At 39.4% G+C, this 19014-nt stretch overlaps 1 protein-coding gene across 11 annotated transcripts in view; it reads right to left on the reverse strand.

Annotated features, from left to right (window-relative positions):
- LOC137014975 (uncharacterized) overlaps positions 1-19014 on the reverse strand; it is a 132362-nt gene that overhangs the window by 20709 nt on the left and 92639 nt on the right. For 5 of the 11 annotated variants that reach the window (XM_067379567.1, XM_067379575.1, XM_067379584.1 and 2 more), the window contains 4 exons: positions 17351-17647; positions 11010-11315; positions 2275-2571; positions 1204-1341 (listed from right to left, as the gene is read on the reverse strand). In XM_067379567.1, coding sequence (XP_067235668.1) covers positions 1204-1341; positions 2275-2571; positions 11010-11315; positions 17351-17647 — 1038 coding nt within the window. Of the gene's footprint in view, positions 1-1203; positions 1342-2274; positions 2572-4857; positions 10449-11009; positions 11316-16343; positions 16485-16531; positions 16730-17350; positions 17648-19014 lie in introns of those variants that run through there. The other 6 variants (XM_067379629.1, XM_067379612.1, XM_067379637.1 and 3 more) reach the window with 6 other exon arrangements.

Below are 19014 nucleotides of genomic sequence, written 5' to 3' on the forward strand. Positions count from 1 at the left end.
TACTAATATTTCTCTGAATGTTATGTTATGTCTCTTAAGTCCTGCTTTGTATTTTATTGTGCTTGACTCTATTTTTCTGTATACTTCCTTGTCCATTATTGTTTTTCATCACTGTCTACTCGTATTATCTCTTCCTTGATAATTGTACACTGTAAAGCGTCCTTGAGCCCTGGAAAGCGCGATATACATTTTATTATGGAATTTTTATTATAGCATTTTAAATCAAGCCCATCTTAAGACTGTACTTACCAGATTTTACCAACACGTAAAGTGTAAAACTAGAGAGGAAAATACCCTAGATCAGATCATGTTTATACAAACATGAAAGATGCTTATAAAGCTATACCACGCCCAAATCTTGGACAGTAAGACCATCTTTCTTTGTTTCTTGCTCCTGCTTATAAAGCCTTGGTTAACAGTGTTAAACCAACTTATAGGATTGTTAAAGTTTGGCCTGCAGTTGCCATCAACCAACTACAGGACTGTTTTGAAAACACAGATTGGAACATTCTCCCATCAGTCAGACCTAGAGACATTTACTTCATCTGACGTGATGTCTATGACCGTGTGATGCTCAGAGAAATCACAGACAACCCAACAGAGACACCTCAGACTCTACAGGCCTCAGTTAACATGATAAATGATTCATGACATTTAAATTGAATGGTTCCATGGCCTAGTTTGTGTTACTTTCCAAATTTTAAGACTAGCGATTAAGATTAATTTTATATATATGGGGGTTGTATAAGTATTATATTGCTATGTGTGCTTATATGTACATGTGCTTATGGAAAATGTTTGGTTCAAACAACATTGGACGCCATTGCATGGAAGAAAAAAACGTTAGTGTTCTATAGAAATGTATTCAAAAGGGACATTCTCACTATACAACCTGAGGAGCTGCACTGCAATTCAATCTTATGTGAACAGAGTGGAGAACCCAAATGTTTTTTGTTTTGTTTTGTTTTGTCTTTTTTTGGAGCTTGGCATTTTTGTCCATCCATGACTTTTAATGGATGGACAGAAATCTTTAGATAAATAAAGGTCTTGTGGGTTTAGAACGACATAAGGGCATTTTTGGCTGAATTATCCTTTAAGAACGACACAATACTGATCTAAAATAAAATCATAATTACAAAAAATTGCCCTCACCAGAAACAGTAACATTGTCTTTGAATGTAAAATTGCTGTACTGAGACTCACAATGAAGAGAACATGCATCTTCTGTGTTTTTAGCTACAGGACAGTTGTCATCTCCAGACTTATCTCCTGCCTGTATTTCATTATTGGCACATAGAGTCTCATCCTTCCTCTTCATCACTGACACTGACTTCTCTACATCTGTCAAAGAAACAGAGAAAAATACAAACAGAAATCAGAAGCAGAAAACCAACAGCAGCAGAAATAAACAGAAGAAACATTGTCATATCACACCTGACATACTGGATCACAAACACATCATTTACTCTATTTTAAGATGAAAAGAGCTCAACTTGTCATTGTAGAAATCTGAATGTAAGTATGAATCTCTACAGCTCATGTGTGTTTGACTGATGAAACTGTGTTGAACTCCAGTCTGTGTTTCTAAGAGTAAAAATCCACTCAAATGACATGAAATATGAGTGTGTTGAATTGTGTTTGTGTGAAGAAGCGCTTCTGAATGTTTGATTTGTGATCAGATAATGACTGTACTGCAGTTCAATAATGATCAGGAATAATGAGGAGGATTGTGACTGATAAAGTTGATCAAACAATCCTGCAGACAGAAGCAACACAGTCTGTGTGAAGAACAGTTTCAGAACAGACAACAGCATCTGAAAGAAGACTGTCTGAAGCTGCTTCATTGAGGAACCACATCTGTCTGAAACACCACAAACCAGCTCTGACTAAATACATTAATACATTATTATTCAATTAAAATGAATTAATCTGCAACTACCTGTATTTACAGTTGACTTCATGAAAAAATACCACATGATCTTTCTGAGTCTTACAGCTTTGATAAAATAGAGACACATTTGAACACATTTTCAGTCAAGAATGATTGAACTCTGTCCATTAATTCCTCTAGAAGGTCTTGATCCTGACATTACAGTGTGTTGATTTCTACATCAGTATAGATCTGCTATGGAAGCAGTGCAGTGATATGATGAACAGCTCAGAGTTTCTCCATCATTAATATAACACAACTGGAACACTTTTATCATCATATTTTGACACAAGGTCTGTCATATACACTGCTGCTGTTTCACTGAAAGACTTTGTGTTACTCACCAAAGACGATAATCCTGAAGAGTCTGAATGTTGAATAATCATTTCTATAGATCTCTATCTTATATAATCCAGAGTGTTCAGGTCTGGTTTGTTGAATGGTGAGAGATCCAGTCACAGGGTCCAGCTTCATTTGGTCTCTGAATTCATCAGACCATTGATGGTTCTCACGGTTCTCTCCAGTCATTTCAGCGATGAGTTTCTCTCCAAACTTCCACTGTATTTTATCATCCTTCTGTATTTCAGTATCATAGTTCAGAGTGACAGGACGTCCCTTCAGCACGAATTCATTCACTGGTCCTGCAGCAGCACAGAAACAGAGAAATAGAGATCAGAAATCAGAACCAGAAACTAACAACATCAGACAACAAATCATTACTGATCAATTGTTCAACATCTCAAATGTTTCATTCACTCAGTTTATAAATATCAGTAATGAACTCAGCTTTCTCTGATTCTACCATATTATAGAAATCTACATGAAGATATAAATGAATTAAATGAGTCGAGCTCAAATCTAATGTGTGTTTTGACCAACAGAACAGCCTGAAATCCACACAACAAACATCAGACTACAGATTTAGTTGAGCTTGACAATTTAAAGATCCTCTTTTAAACTAAAAGAAGCAAAATGATTTGTTCATAATATAAATATATTCATAATAATATAAACTAATTTTATTTGTAAAAGTAATATAAACAACATCTTTAGGATCAGATATTTTTATTTTTAAATACAACATTGAATTATTGAACAGTTGCACATTTTTGAACAATTATATTTACTTATTTTCTTATTAAAGGGTTAGTTCACCCAAAAATGAAAATTCTGTCATTTATTACTCACCCCTTAATGCCGTTCCACACCTGTAAGACCTTCGTTCATCTTCTGAACACAAATTAAGATATTTTAGTTGAAATCCGATGGCTCAGTGAGGCCTGTATAGCCAGCAATGACATTTCCTCTCTCAAGATCCATTAATGTACTAAAAACATATTTAAATCAGTTCATGTGAGTACAGTGGTTCAATATTAATATTATAAAGCGACGAGAATATTTTTGGTGTGGCAAAAAAACAAAGTAACGACTTATATAGTGATGGCCGATTTCAAAACACTGCTTCAGGAAGCATCGGATCATACATGAATCAGTGTGATGAATCTGCCAAAGTCACGTGATTTCAGCCGTTGTTTGACGTTTGACATGTGATCCGATTCATGATTCGATACACTGATTCATTTATGCTCCGATGCTTCCTGAAGCAGTGTTTTGAAATCGGCCATCACTAAATTGTTACGTGTGGTTGCCGGAAGGTAACACAGACGAGGAGAATATATCCAAATATCGGTTTATTACAATAATCCACAGGAGAACAGGCAGAGAGGTGCAACACAACATAGTCAAACGGTGAACGGACAAACACTGAGTGAACAGGAGGAACTAAATAGCAAAATAACAAGGATGATTAATAAGACACAGGTGATATAGATGAACTAATAATGAAGGTGGGAAACAGAACATGTGATCATAGTATGTAAACAGAAAGTCCGTAAACTGAAACTGAAACTAAACAGACTGTGACATAAATAAGTCGTTATTTTGTTTTTTTGGCGCACCAAAAATATTCTCGTGGCTTTATAATATTAATATTGAACCACTGTACTCACATGAACTGATTTAAATGTGTTTTTAGTACATTTATGGATCTTGAGAGAGGAAATGTCATTGCTCCCTATGAAGGCCTCACGGAGCCATCGGATTTCAACTAAAATATCTTAATTTGTGTTCTGAAGATTAACGAAGGTCTTACGGGTGTGAAACAACATGAGGGTGAGTAATAAATGACAGAACTTCATTTTTGGGTGAACTAACCCTTTAAACTAGTAAAACTACACATTTCAAACCTACTACACCTCCACCTACTGGCGGTTTTAATGTTATATTTAAAAGTATCACTTAGTTTTTATCATCATTGTATTTATTGAATGCTTTAAAAAGTTTATTTAAGGCATTATTTATTTTACAAAGGTATTTATACAGGTAAAAAAATGCACTGGAAAAATCGATTTAAGAAGGTAAATATTGTCCCTCAATGGAAATACATAACTGCAGTCTAAGTGGAAAAGAGAGGGAACACAGAAGGATGTTAAATCCCTCAGGGGGTACGACACTCTAGAAAGTTTGAGATCCACTGAAAGAGGATATGTACAAGTGCACAAGTGCTGCTGCTATGAGTGCAATGTCAATACAACCTTGATTCAAATTTTTCATAAGCTTGGATGAATTGGTCTAAAGAGAAAAAATTATAATGACAATTTTGTCTAAAGGCTACATATAAAATAGCTATGAAAATGAATGTTGGTAACTGTAGTTTGACAAAGTAATGACTAAGACTTGACAAAAATGTGATGAGTTTTCGTGAACTAAAACTATAAAATATGAAAGACTAAAATGACTAAAATGTGACTGAGACTAAGGAGCATTTTCGTCTGAAGATAAAGACTAACACTAAATCAACGCACCCTAAAAGAAGCAAATAGAGGGAAATCATGTGTGAAAAAAGTTTGAATTCTACAGTGGCCCAGTAGTGCACAACACAATGAAATAATTAAAAAAAAAAAAAAAAACAAACAAAAGTTCACAACACAACGAAATCAAACCAGTGTTGTCAACACATTTTCAGGGAAGTTGCTAAAGGCGGGTGGATTTGTTGCTAAATGAAGTTGTGGGATGACGTCATCACGTAACCATGATGCAAAACTGCATTATTGCGAAAATACACATAAAAATATGATTTGAAATCGCTTGTTAATTTAGATTTGTTCATAATATAAATATATTTATAATAATATAAACCTATTTTATTTGTGAAAGTTTATAAACAACATCTTTTTGATCATTTTATTTTTAAATACAACATTGAATTATTGAATAGTTACACATTTTGAACAATTATAGTTTTAAGCAGTGTATAGTTAGTTAGTTAAAAATAGGGCACAATGTACTGTGTTAATATGAAGGAATTATCTGTATTAATTTTTCACAGGTATTTTAACTGTATTATAATTTACACATTGCATTCTGTGTTTTAGGGTTACAACTTAACAGATCTTGTCCTGGCAGAAAATTACCAGAACCTTTTCTGTTTTTCTACAGTTTACAGTGTGCCTAACTGAACAACAATTATAGGTACAAGCTAATAACATGCTGTATCATAAATCAACAATTATTATTGAACTAGTTCAACTATCAACTTAATTCACATATGAAGTGTGTACTGTCATCTTTCTTCAGCTCTCTCCAGGCTGATGTGCTGCTTGACTGGCTGTTCAATGTTTCCTCTTTTTGAGTCATTAAGATTGTTTAAGTCACTTTTCAAAAGTTGATAAAAGTTGCCAAATACATTGTGAAAAATATCTAAATTTATTGCTAGGAGCTTTTAGGTGCTTTACTAAGTTAGTCTGAAAAGTTGCTAAATCTAGTTAGCAAGTTAGCAACAAAGCTTCTGGTAATCAATTCTGCTGTGATGAAGGTCTATTGGTAAGACTAACTTACTAAAGGTGAACTTGTACCTCCCTATATGTGTTGGCAAAATGTAATATGATTAATCCGGTGCACCTTCACACATCCAACAAGGCGGAATATAGACAAAACTAATTATAGACAATAGCAGCAACATTTATGATGTTAAAGGGTCAAGAATAAACATGAAATAAAGCTAAAAAAATCCTTTAAAGGTTCCTTTAAATATAAACAGAATTCAAACTTACAAAGAACCAATGAAAAAAATTGCATATAATATCATCCACCAATCAAATTCCAACTGAGAGATAAAAAAAAACATCTACCATGCACACCTTCATGATTTTTTTTTATAAAAATGTACACTGCCCTAAAAAAAAAATATACCCTTTTTAAGTAAAAAATCCAAAAAGCCTCCCTTCTTTTTCTAATTAAGTCAATGTCACTTCCTCTTAGTGGAATTTTTATATGTTCAATGCCAAAGAATAAAAAGGAAGACATGGATGATTACATTGTAAACAAAAAATAACATGCATTTTGTATTATCTCTCTTATTTCATTAAAATTATTCACATTTTCACAGATTCTGCAAGTGGTTCACATACTTTTTCATGCCACTGTATATATGTATATTTAAGGCCTTTTTAAAATCCAGAGAAATAAGGCCCCGTCCACACGGAGACACGTTTCTGTGAAACCGCACACATTTTTTATCGGATAGGCATTTCGTCCACACGGATCCGGCGTTTTCGAACGGTGAAACCGCTATTTTTTGAAACCGGGTCCCAGAGTGGATAAATTTGAAAACGCCGTCTTTGCGTTATCGTGTGGACGGGGCAATCCGTATATTTTCTGAAACGATGATGTCATCACCCCACGTGTCGACCCTAGTCAGACACGCTAACACCACAAAACAGCAATAACAGACTCTACATGCTTGTGTTCGTGCTGCAGAAGCTACTGAACCAAAATAAAGCGTTATTTCAACAACGCTGTACTGTTCGTTCAAACCGCCGCCGGCGGGAGGGTTAAAGTAAATGACTAGTTTGGCAACCAATCGGAATCCTCTCAAGCGAGGACCTCTACATTCCGATTGGTTGCCGCCGAACCGCGTCATAGCTCATTACCATAAAGTTGACCTGATTTCAACTCTCCTCGACGCTCTCACCTTCCTCGACGCGCCGCGCCACTCTCGCCGGAGGCCCGGAGCACGCCGCCGGCTCTCACTGAAAATGAATGACTTCCTGTCACTTTAACGCTCTCGCCGCTGGCGGTGTGAACACAGTAAGCTTTGCTATAGTTTGTATTCAGCGCGCAAGGTTTATGCGCATGATCCAAGTCGTCTTCGCTAGTGATGGCGAGATGAAGCCTCATGAAGCATTGAAGCTTTTCAGCCAAGTGGTTCACAAAAGGGTTAATTTCTCGAGGCTTCATTTGCTCACAATACCACCTGGTGGTCAAAGAGTGTAAAACAAGTGATGTGATCTGTGATACACTTTATTTTGCGGCTATTATGGCTTAGAAAAAATGGTGAATAAAAAAATCAATTTCCACAAAGACTTATATATTTATTTGAATGTAATGTGTATTTTCTGGTTGTATATAATGATTGTATAACATAACTGTGTAATAAACGTATTGGTTTATAAATGAATGGGGCTATTAAATGTGTGTAATAAATTCTTTGGTCATAACAGGCAGGAGAGGCGATATTATTATTCTAAAACCACACATTCTGAGGGGATCCCATGGGTTTATATATCTGTCAAAATGTCGCGCCAAGATTCGAACCGCATCCAGTCGAACCAATCAGGCAGAAGCGAGGCTTCGAACGTCATCAATGACGTCACTGGCCTAAAGCGATACAAGCTTCGATACGCGCTTCACTGAAAGCTTCCGGGATTTCTCGACACACGCTCCGAAGCGTCGGCACAGAACGTAACATCACTAGTCTTCGCTGCTTTAAGTGCATTTCTGTGACAGAATTACAGCGCCACATAATGGTCTGGCATGTATACTACATCATTTTGAGCCGTTTCACTGGTTTCGTGTGGACGCAGATATTTCTTGATACGGCGCTGTGTGGACGGGATTTTTTTTTAGAATGAGGAAAAAAAAGATCGGATTGGGGTAAGCTCCGGCTTCGTGTGGACGGGGCCTAAGTGTATCCGTACGTCACCAACCAATGACATCATAATGTTTCCGAGGGTATTTATTTGTAGAAACCATGGAAACACCAGAGATGCTTTAATATATTCTGTGTTTTATTAGTCAAGGGAACAACTGTTTGGATACATTCATCAACAGAAAACTAATCATGTTATATAGCTCAACACAGTCTTATTGTTTAAATCTTGTTTTCTTGATTTATCACGAGTACCATGTTTTACCATGAATATTATTGATCTAGTTTACTGCAGTGTGTTTACTGCAAGTGTCTCATAGCAGCTGCTGAGCGAACACACAGATACAACTTTCAACACACAAATGTATCTAATGTGGTAAACAATGCTGCGTTACTACACACCTACACTTGACCAGAAGAAGCAGAAGTGACAACTGGGGCACAATAAAAGCTCCACTGCTTTTGAAACATGTGTCGCATCGTCTCTCATTAACAATCGCTCCAGCGGTCTTGTTCAGCTCCAACAGCTTCATGTTACAGTAATGTTAAATCTTAAATACATTCGCTCATCCATGAACATGATTTCTGTCTGAGTCCCATCCCGATTCTTATCCACCAGCTGTAGACGTGAACACAACACCTCCCATGATTCAGTGAAATCAAGGACTCATCAAGCTACACCTTTGTTTTGAATGAGCGACCTCTAGAGGTGAAAACTACATATTGTGCCTTTAACAAAAATGAAGAAGCCATGGGGGAAAACTAAGGACACTCTTACTGTAACATAGGAATCAGAAGTAATGGTCATCAAATGACTTTGATTAACTGATCATCAGCACGTGTGATCAACTCTATAAAAGCAGGAAGAAGGAAGATTATTCACAAGTGGAAGCTGTTTGAAACAGACACCAATCTTCTCAGGAGTGGACATCCCAGCAGATTCTCCCCAAGATCAGACCATGTGATGCTCAGAGAAATCACAGACAACCCAACAGAGACACCTCAGACTCTACAGGCCTCAGTTAACATGATAAATGATGAAGTTCATGACTAATAATTCAACAGCATGGAGACAATAATTCCGCTTATACTACGGTTACCACACCTCAAGACACTGTTCTGATGGTGTATTTCAAGACATCTGTCAGGTTTTTGTCCTTAAAACACTAGTTTCTTACACATCTCATCCCAAGTCTCTGTTGCTAATTCCAAAACATCATTTCAGAACTATAACGGAGGCTCGAGGCTTGATAGCAGAATACAGTTATTAACACAGCGTGAGAGAGAGAGAGAGAATTAAAAAACTAGAAGTCAGAAATATTCTTAATGTATGTACAGTTTTTTTTTTTTTTTTTTGGTTTTGTTTCTTTTGTGGATGAAGGCTGTAAGGACCAATTGAGATAAATGAAATAATTTGGAGAAGTGATATGGAGCAGTTCATCCCCAATGTATACAAAAAGGGACATTATCACTGTATAAACCTGAGGAGCTGCACTGCCGTCCACTCTCCTGTGAACAGTGGAGTGTTTTTTTTTTTTTTTTGTGGAGCTTTGAAGTTTTGTTTCCCCACTTTTAATGGATGGACAGAAATCTTGTGATGAATAAAAGTCTTGTGGGTTTGGAACGACATGTAACGATATTTATTTATTAGCTCAAAAAGGGGAAATATTAATAATTAGTCATAACTCATTATGATTAATTAAAACGTTTTTGAATCAGTTAATCAAATTAACTTAATGTAGCTGAATTCATATTACAATCAATTAATCTGTTCGGCCAGCTAACACTCTAATAGAAAGGATATTTTCTGTGGCCACAGAATATCGCTTTCTTAGCACGTAGCTGATCGAATCGTTATCAGGGACAACGGTTTTATAAGCAGACCTGAATCAACTCGCAAGAGTGTGCACACAAGTTTTATTTAACTAAATCACAAACACATAACTAAACTAACAAACACAAACATACCATTCACGCAGTGAGAGAGTGGAAAACGAATTTGAACCATATCATAACAGGGGAATGAAACAATAGAAAGAGTAAATTAACAATTGCTGGATGAACCATCAGTTTCAATACTATAAAGCACCTTTGTTAAAAGGGGTTCACAATCTTACTACTAAATTGCCATTTAGTGTTCAAACAATACTTGCAAATGCCTTAACTGTCTGGATCTGCAGGCTCATGATGGTTTGGTCCGCTGGCGTGGAAGTTAGAATCAGCATCTTCTTTTGTGGTCGCTGCAGTTGTGCATGGCTTGAAGTGAAATGGAGGCCGACCAGCCCGGCTTGGGCCGGATGGCCCTCGTTGTATTAACAGGAACAAAGCGAAGAACTAGAAGTCCATAAGCACTAAAAACAAAACTCCCCTGAGTGTGATTTTTGTGGGGGCTTTTGAACTCTCCAGACAGTCGACACCTTCCAATCATGGCTTGACCAATGAGAAAGGTGCCATTCTCTGGCGGGGGATTTAATTTGTTTGAAAGTGAGTTAATTTGCCTGGGTTTGTAGGTTTGTGTCCATTTATACTCTGATAAATATAACAAACATATGGTATTTCTATGGTATTTCGATGTCCACCAACATGTGAGTCATTAAACAAGGAGTAATTTGATAGTAAACATCACCTAGATGAAATACATTATCTCATAGTTCCAACTTTCAGGCATGTCTAACACTATACAACATACGAAAGAACAATCATACAAACAGTAATAATATACACAATGTACTGGGGAAATGCATGTTCATTCATTTAGACGAGGTTGTCAATGAATTAATGACAAAGAATCCAGTTTATAGAGAATGTCTGGTTCTAGTGGCCTGTCTCCTAAGGGTCTCCTAAGTGTGTGTAAAGGGCATGTGGTGCAGATAAGGTGATAGCGCCCAGTGGGGGAGCCAGACCTTTCGGGGCCTGCATGGGTGATTGCTTTTTACAATTGTGTTTGATCACTCCAGATGCTACAGACATGACGGAGAGTGATTGAATGATGAATGAACTTACATTTTTGGCTGAACTATCCTTTAAGAACGACACAATACTGATCTAAAATAAAATCATAATGACAATGAAAGTAAATATTTCACTCACCAGAAACAGTAACATTGAATAACTTGAATGAGGATTTGCCATTTCTGATGATCTTTAGTTTGTATTCTCCAGTGTGGTCAGTTCTGATTCTCTTGATGGTGAGATCTCCAGTCTGATCATTCAGATCCACTCTGTCTTTAAATCTAAAATCACTGAACTCAGACTCTTCTTCACACTTCTCTTCTGTGTTTTTAGCTACGAGACTGTTGTGATCTCCAAACATCCAGAATATCTTATCTCCTGTCTGTATTTCAGTACTGACACGTAGAGTCACATCCGCCCCCATCATCACTGACACTGATATATCTGTCAGAGAAACAGAGAAAAATATTTATACTTACATTCAGATTTCCAGAATGACAAGTTGAGCTCTTTTCATCTTAAAATAGAGTAAATGATATGTTTGTGATACAGTATGTCAGGTGTGATATGACAATGTTTCTTCTGTTTATTTCTGCTGCTGTTGGTTTTCTGGTCACGTGTGTTTGACTGATGAAACTGTGTTGAACTCCAGTCTGTGTTTCTAAGAGTAAAAATCCACTCAAATGACATGAAACAGAATCAGAAGAAGAATCAGAAAGAGATTTATTGCCAGGTATGTTGTTTACACATACTAGGAATTTGTTTTAGTGACAGAAGCTCCACAGTGCAACAGAGTGACAGCAACAAGACAAGACACATAATAAAAAGAATAAAGATTAATATACAAATTTACAAGATGGATAAAGTGCAAAAAAGAAGCAAAAAAAAAAAACAAAACAAAACAAAAAAAAAACAATATATAATATAGACAACATAGGTGTGATTGGAAAAGGACAAAAAAGCAGGAGACTATACAGTGCACTTACCATGACACCCCCCCAAACGACACAAATAATACAGCCAAAATTTTACTTATAAAAGGATATATGTAATGTTACACAGAAGAAAACCTTACTACTATTATTATTGTAGCATGGAGACTGTGCCATTATGCTCATTGTTTCTTTTTAGTTCGATAAAAAAAAACTGAATAAATTAACCAAAATATTCAAAATCACTTATTTATTTGAATATTTTTGAAGTTGTTTACAACCAAGTCACCAAAATACGATGAATACACATTGAGCAAAACCCAACACACAACAGTAAATCTATTAGCCTTATTACAATTTACATATTCTTATCATGTTAGTTGTTGTTGGTGTGGGTGACTTAGTATCCAACAAGCTATTGAGTGCTACCAAACAAGCTAACGTTAGGTAACATTATAATCGCTAAAATAGTGGACTCACAGAAAAAAAATCATGTTATCATCTTTTTTTATCTTTCTTTTTTTTGTTATGACAAATTATTCAGCATCGTCAGTATTAAAGAGAAAATAATCACTTCATACGATGTTTTTGAATAAAATAGCCTTGACAGGCTACTTACTGGAACTCTTCTCAACTAACGTTACTGTAGTAGAACTGTTCTCTCCCGCCGGCGCCGCTGGACTTCTACACACACACGACTGTGACGGAAGAATCACACCCCTCAGACAATTTGTATGTACAGTTATGTGTGCAAATTTGAGGTATAAATAAGCATTTTAAGTAAATAAAGTGTAATAGTGTTGTGTGTTCCGTGTTTGTCAAGTGTTCATGAGATGGATTGCTTGAGGGAAGAAACTGTTCCAGTGTCTGGTCGTTCTGGTGCTCAGGGCTCTGTAGCGTCGACCGGATGGCAACAGTTCAAAGAGGGAGTGTGCTGGATGTGAGGGGTCCAGAGTGATCTTCTTTGCCCTTTTTCTCACTCTGGTTAAGTACAGTTCTTGGAGAGTGGGGAGGGTTGTACCAATGATTCGCTCAGCAGACCGGACTACCCTCTGTAGTCTTCTGAGGTCAGATTTGGTAGCTGAGCTGAACCAGACGGTAATTGAAGTGCAGAGGATGGATTCAATGATGGCAGAGTAAAACTGTTTCAGCAGCTCCTGTGGCAGGTTGAACTTCCTCAGCTGGCGAAGGAAGTACAGTCTCTGCTGGGCCTTTTTCACAATGGACTCGATGTGGTTGTCCCACTTCAGGTCCTGGGAGATGGTGGTGCCCAGGAACCTGAATGACTCCACTGCTGCCACAGTGCTGTTCATGATGGTGAGTGGGGGAAGAGCAGGGGGGTTTCTCCTGAAGTCCACGGTCATCTCCACTGTCTTGAGCGTGTTGAGCTCCAGGTTGTTAAGACTGCACCAGACAGCCAGCTGTTCAACCTCCAGTCTGTAAGCAGACTCGTCACCGTCCCGGATGAGGCCGATCAGTGTGGTGTCATCCGCAAACTTCAGCAGCTTGACAGAGGGGTCTTTAGAGGTGCAGTCATTGGTGTACAGGGAGAAGAGCAGTGGGGAGAGGACACAGCCCTGAGGGGCGCCGGTGCTGATGGTGCAGGTGCTGGATGAGAATTTTCCCAGCCTCACTAGCTGCTGCCTGTCTGTCAGGAAGGTGGTGATCCACTGACAGACAGAGGTGGGCACGGAGAGCTGAGTTAGTTTGGGCTGGAGGAGTGATGGGATGATGGTGTTAAAAGCAGAGCTGAAGTCCACAAACAGGATCCTCACATAAGTCCCTGGTCTGTCCAGATGCTGGAGAACATAATGCAGTCCCATATTGACTGCATCATCCACAGACCTGTTTGCTTGGTAAGCAAACTGCAGGGGGTCCAGTAAGGGTCCAGTGATGTCCTTCAGGCCATCCTTAAAAATATATTGGTTTGCAGTAACAGTAAAAAAAATAAAAATAAAAATAAAAAGGGTCGGTAGGTAGGTCTATTTTATTTTTTTTTCAAGTTTCAATGTAAAAAAAAAAGTACAATTTTGGTGATGGTGATTACGTAGGTATGAATTTAAACAAATTAGCATATCGTGACGTCACTGACTGGGTCTTTCAACCTGTGCCTTCGGGGGCAGCCGTGTTTCCACTGTCGGGCCTAAAGCGGGCGTGCTAGTGCCAGTCGCGTTTCCACTGTCACTTCCGGGGCTTGATCGTGCCTCATCGGGGCTTCCTCGGGGCCAACGGCCCGGGTTTTTCAGCCCGCCGAATACCTTGGTCCAAAGCGGGCCAGCTCGGGCTTGAGGAGGGAGTGGTTACGAGCAAAGGCGGAGTTTATCTGTGTGTGGAGACGGAGGCGCCGATGATTACATGTAGGTTACCAGCTAACACCAGCATTAAAGACTTTTAAAATCATTTTAGCTCAACTCACTTTCAGACAGCAGCAAGTGTTTTAAATAGCCTTAACGTTACTTATGTTTGTGATCCGATGTGTGATCACCAAGACTATGCGCGCTATTACCATAGTAAACATGGTAAATACGACGGCTTGAAGAAATCAGACAAATATACGTAGGATCACAATCATGTAATTATTTTATCTGTCAGCACGTGTCGTCTCTCAACGGGTTGAGACGAAGCGAACGCAACGCACCGGCCATAGTGTGACATCCGTTAACCAATAGGGTAAAAATAGATGACGGTTTTTATTTAAAAGAAAGAACGTAGCCTTCGTTTGTATGTAGGCCTAGGCTATTTATATATTTACAATACTTACTAAAATATAATTAATATTATTTTATTGCTTTTGTATTAGTTGTTTAAAGAGTAAAAAAAACCCAAAAAAAAAACAAATTGGTCGGCCTTAACGCAAATTTACAACCGGCAAGTCGGTCGGACTTAAAGCAAAATAAAAATAAAAATTTGAGTCGGTCCTAAATTGACAGGGTCGGTCGGGTTACGGCAAACAAGAATATTTTTAAGGATGGCCTCAGATAAGCCAGAACCAGTCTTTCAAATGACTTCATGGCCACAGATGTTAGAGTCACAGGTCTGTAGTCATTTAGTCCAGTAGTTTTGGGTTTCTTTGGGACAGGGATGATGGTGGAGCGTTTGAAGCATGAGGGGACTTCGCACAGCTCCAGTGATCTGTTGAAGATCTGTGTGAAGATGGGGGCCAGGTGGTCAGCGCAGGTTTTCAGACAGGCTGGTGAAACGCTGTCTGGGCCTGGTGCCTTTCTTCTCTTGTTCTTTCTGAAGACCTGGCGCACGTCATCTTCACTGAACTGAAGTGGAGGAGTGGGGGAGACGGGGGTTGTTGGAGGTGTGAATGGTGATTTTTCAAACCTGCAATAAAACTCATTCAGATTGTCTGCCAGTCGTTGATTCTCCACAGAGCAGGGTGATGGTGTCTTGTAGTTGGTGATGTCTTTCAGACCTTTCCACACTGAAGCTGTGTCATTAGAAGAGAACTGATTCCGAAGTTTATCAGAATAATTCCTCTTTGCCACTCTGATCTCCTTTTCCAGTGTGTATTTGGCCTGTTTGTACAAGACTCTGTCCCCTTTTCTGCGAGCATCTTCTTTGGCCTGACGGAGCTGGCTGAGTTTTGCAGTGAACCAGGGTTTGTCATTATTGTAAGTTAAATGAGTCTTTGTAGGAATGCACAAATCCTCACAGAAACTGATATATGAAGTTACAGTCTCTGTGAGCTCGTCCAGATCGCTGGCAGCAGCTTCAAAAACACTCCAATCAGTCCATTCGAAACAGGCTTGTAAAGCCCGCTCTGTTTCGGTGGTCCATCTCTTTACAGTCTTTAGCTACAGGTTTAGCTGATTTCAGTTTCTGCCTGTAGGTCGGTATGAGATGAACTAAACAGTGATCAGAGAGCCCCAAAGCTGCCCGTGGGACAGAGTGATATGCATCCTTTATTGCTGTGTAACAGTGATCCAGTGTATTACTGTCTCTGGTGGGACAAGTAACATGCTGTCTGTATTTGGGCAGTTCACGTGAGAGAATCGCTTTATTAAAGTCCCCGAGAATGATAAGAACAGAGTCCGGGTGTTGTTGCTCGCTCTCTATGATCATATCAGCGAGTATCTGTAAAGCCAAGCTCAAGTGCGCTTGCGGAGGAATGTGACGCTCTCCAGAATGAACGAGCAAAACTCCCATGGCGAATAGAACGGTTTGCAGTTAATGAAGAGTGTTTCAAGATCTGGACAGCACATCTTCTTTAACACCGTTACATCCGAACACCACCTTTCGTTGATGTAAAAGCACATCCCGCCGCTGCGCGATTTCCCCGTTGATTCTGCATCGCGATCTGATCTAAACAGCCGAAAGCCCGGCAGACTTACCACGCTGTCCGGAATGGCGTCGTTCAGCCAGGTTTCTGTGAAGCACAGATCAGCCGAGTTCGAGAAATCCTTATTTGTCTGGGAGAGCAGAAGGAGTTTGACCGTTTTGTTGGGCAGAGAGCGGAGATTCGCCAGATGGATGCTAGGCAGCGGCGTTCTTAATCCGCGTTGTCTGAGCTTCACGAGGGCGCCAGCTTCCCCCGTCTGCGCGTCCTGAAGCGTCTAAACAGCGCTGCCGCTCCGCCGACTACAGCATTCAACAAAACTTCTGAGTAATCGAAATCCGGTAAGAGATTTTGTGGTGTGTACTGCTGAATTTCAACAGTTCATCCCTGGTAAAACTGATCATGTTTGAAAAACAAAAAACAGGAAAAACTAACAAAAACAGTACAAACCCTGGAGAGCTAAGCACTGCGGCAGCCATGTGCGGCGCCATCTTGTCATCAATATGAATGTGTTGAATTGTGTTTGTGTGAAGAAGCGCTTCTGAATGTTTGATTTGTGATCAGATAATGACTGTACTGCAGTTCAATAATGATCAGGAATAATGAGGAGGATTGTGACTGATAAAGTTGATCAAACAATCCTGCAGACAGAAGCAACACAGTCTGTGTGAAGAACAGATTCAGAACAGACAACAGTATCTGAAAGAAGACTGTCTGAAGCTGCTTCATTGAGGAACCACATCTGTCTGAAACACCACAAACCAGCTCTGACTAAATACATTCATAAATTAATTCATTATTATTCAATTAAAATTGAATAATAGGAACCTGCTGAAAAACAGTTTTATACTGAGTCAGGCCCGATTGTTCTTAATCTTTTCCTGCTTAAAAATATATATAAATAAATAAATAAATAAATTAATTAATTAATCTGCAACTGCCTGTATTTACAGTTGACTTCAGTTGACCTTTTTGAGTCTTACAGCTTTGATAAAATAGAGACACATTTGAACACATTTTCAGTCAAGAATGATTGAACTCTGTCCATTAATTCCACTAGAAGGTCTTGATCCTGACATTACAGTGTGTTGATTTCTACATCAGTATAGATCTGCTATGGAAGCAGTGCAGTGATATGATGAACAGCTCAGAGTTTCTCCATCATTAATATAACACAACTGAACACTTTTATAATCATATTTTGACACAAGGTCTGTCATATACACTGCTGCTGTTTCACTGAAAGACTTTGTGTTACTCACCAAAGACGATAAGATCGAAGAGTCTGAATGTTGAATAATCTCTGGTCTTGATCTCTAGTTTATATAATCCAGAGTGTTCAGGTCTGGTTTGTTGAATGGTGAGAGATCCAGTCACAGGGTCCAGCTTCATTTGGTCTCTGAATTCATCAGACCATTGAGGATTCTCACGGTTCACTCCAGTCATTTCAGCTATGAGTTTCTCTCCAAACTTCCACTGTATTTTATCATCCTTCTGTATTTCAGTATTATAGTTCAGAGTGACAGAATCTCCCTTCAGCACTGATTCATTCACTTGTCCTGCAGCAGCACAGAAACAGAGAAATAGAGATCAGAAATCAGAAACAGAAACTAACAACATCAGACAACAAATCATTACTGATCAATTGTTCAACATCTCAAATGTTTCATTCACTCAGTTTATAAATATCAGTAATGAACTCAGCTTTCTCTGATTCTACCATATTATAGAAATCTACATGAAGATATAATTAAATGAGTCGACCTCAAATCTAATGTGTGTTTTGACCAAAGGAACTGCTTACAATACATCAGTTAATTTCATTAATGAAAACGTACTCGGTTACTAACGTAACCTCGGTTCCCTGAGATACGGAACGAGTACTGCGTATGGGGAAAAGTCTCCCTTTTTCCCCGTTACTGAAGCCTTTTTCAATAACGCAGTGTAACTGCATCGTCATTGGTTCACTCATAGACAAGTCGTTGAACCAATGACGGCGCGGCATAGCTGCGCGACCTATGGCGAGAAAGCGCGCGAACTTTCCTGCCGAAATGGGCGGGGCAAAGGGCTATATAAGCAGGCGTTTCGCCATAGGATTTCAGGCCAATCGACTGAAGCGACGACACTGAAGCCGCAGCCTCGTGGCACGGCAAGTAACGCAGTACTCGTTCCGTATCTCAGGGAACCGAGGTTACGTTAGTAATCGAGTACGTTCCCTTTTGATACTTCACTCGTACTGCGTATGGGGAACGAATTCAACCGCGCCGTGCCACGGCAGGGAACGACATAACTTGTTTTGGACACCGAGAGGGGACCAAGAGAGCAAGTAAGAAGGCAAAAGCCGTCGTTAACCCTTGTCACACTACAAGAGGAGATAACTCCTGAACGGCGAAAGGCGGAACTCGAAGAGGCCGCCTGGTTACACCGAGAGGACCCGGGCTTGTAAGGCCGGAACGTCCAGATGATAGAACCTGACAAAAGTGGACGGCGAGGACCAGCCGGCCGCCTCACAGACGTCTTTAATGGAAACTCCATTAGACCAGGCCCAGGAGGAAGCCATTCCTCTAGTGGAATGGGCCCTAACTCCTAAGGGGCATTCAATGTCCAGGGAGGAGTAACAGAGATTAATCGCATCGACTATCCAACGCGAGAGACGTTGCTTTGAGACCGAAGACCCTTTGGTGCGGCCACCAAAACAGACAAAGAGCTGATCTGACTGCCTGAAAGGCTGTGATCGCTCTACATAGGTCCTCAATGCCCTGACAGGGCAGAGTAACTCCAGCTCCTGTTCATCTGTGGAGGGAGGAAGAGCAGAGAGCGAGATGACCTGAGCTCTAAACGGAGTAGAGAGCACCTTGGGGACGTAGCCATGCCTAGGTTTCAGTACGACCTTAGAGTCATTAGGCCCAAATTCGAGGCACGCAGG

This window comes from Chanodichthys erythropterus, chromosome 3 (genome assembly GCF_024489055.1).
Source record: "Chanodichthys erythropterus isolate Z2021 chromosome 3, ASM2448905v1, whole genome shotgun sequence".
In the NCBI taxonomy this organism is placed as follows: Eukaryota; Metazoa; Chordata; class Actinopteri; order Cypriniformes; family Xenocyprididae; genus Chanodichthys; species Chanodichthys erythropterus.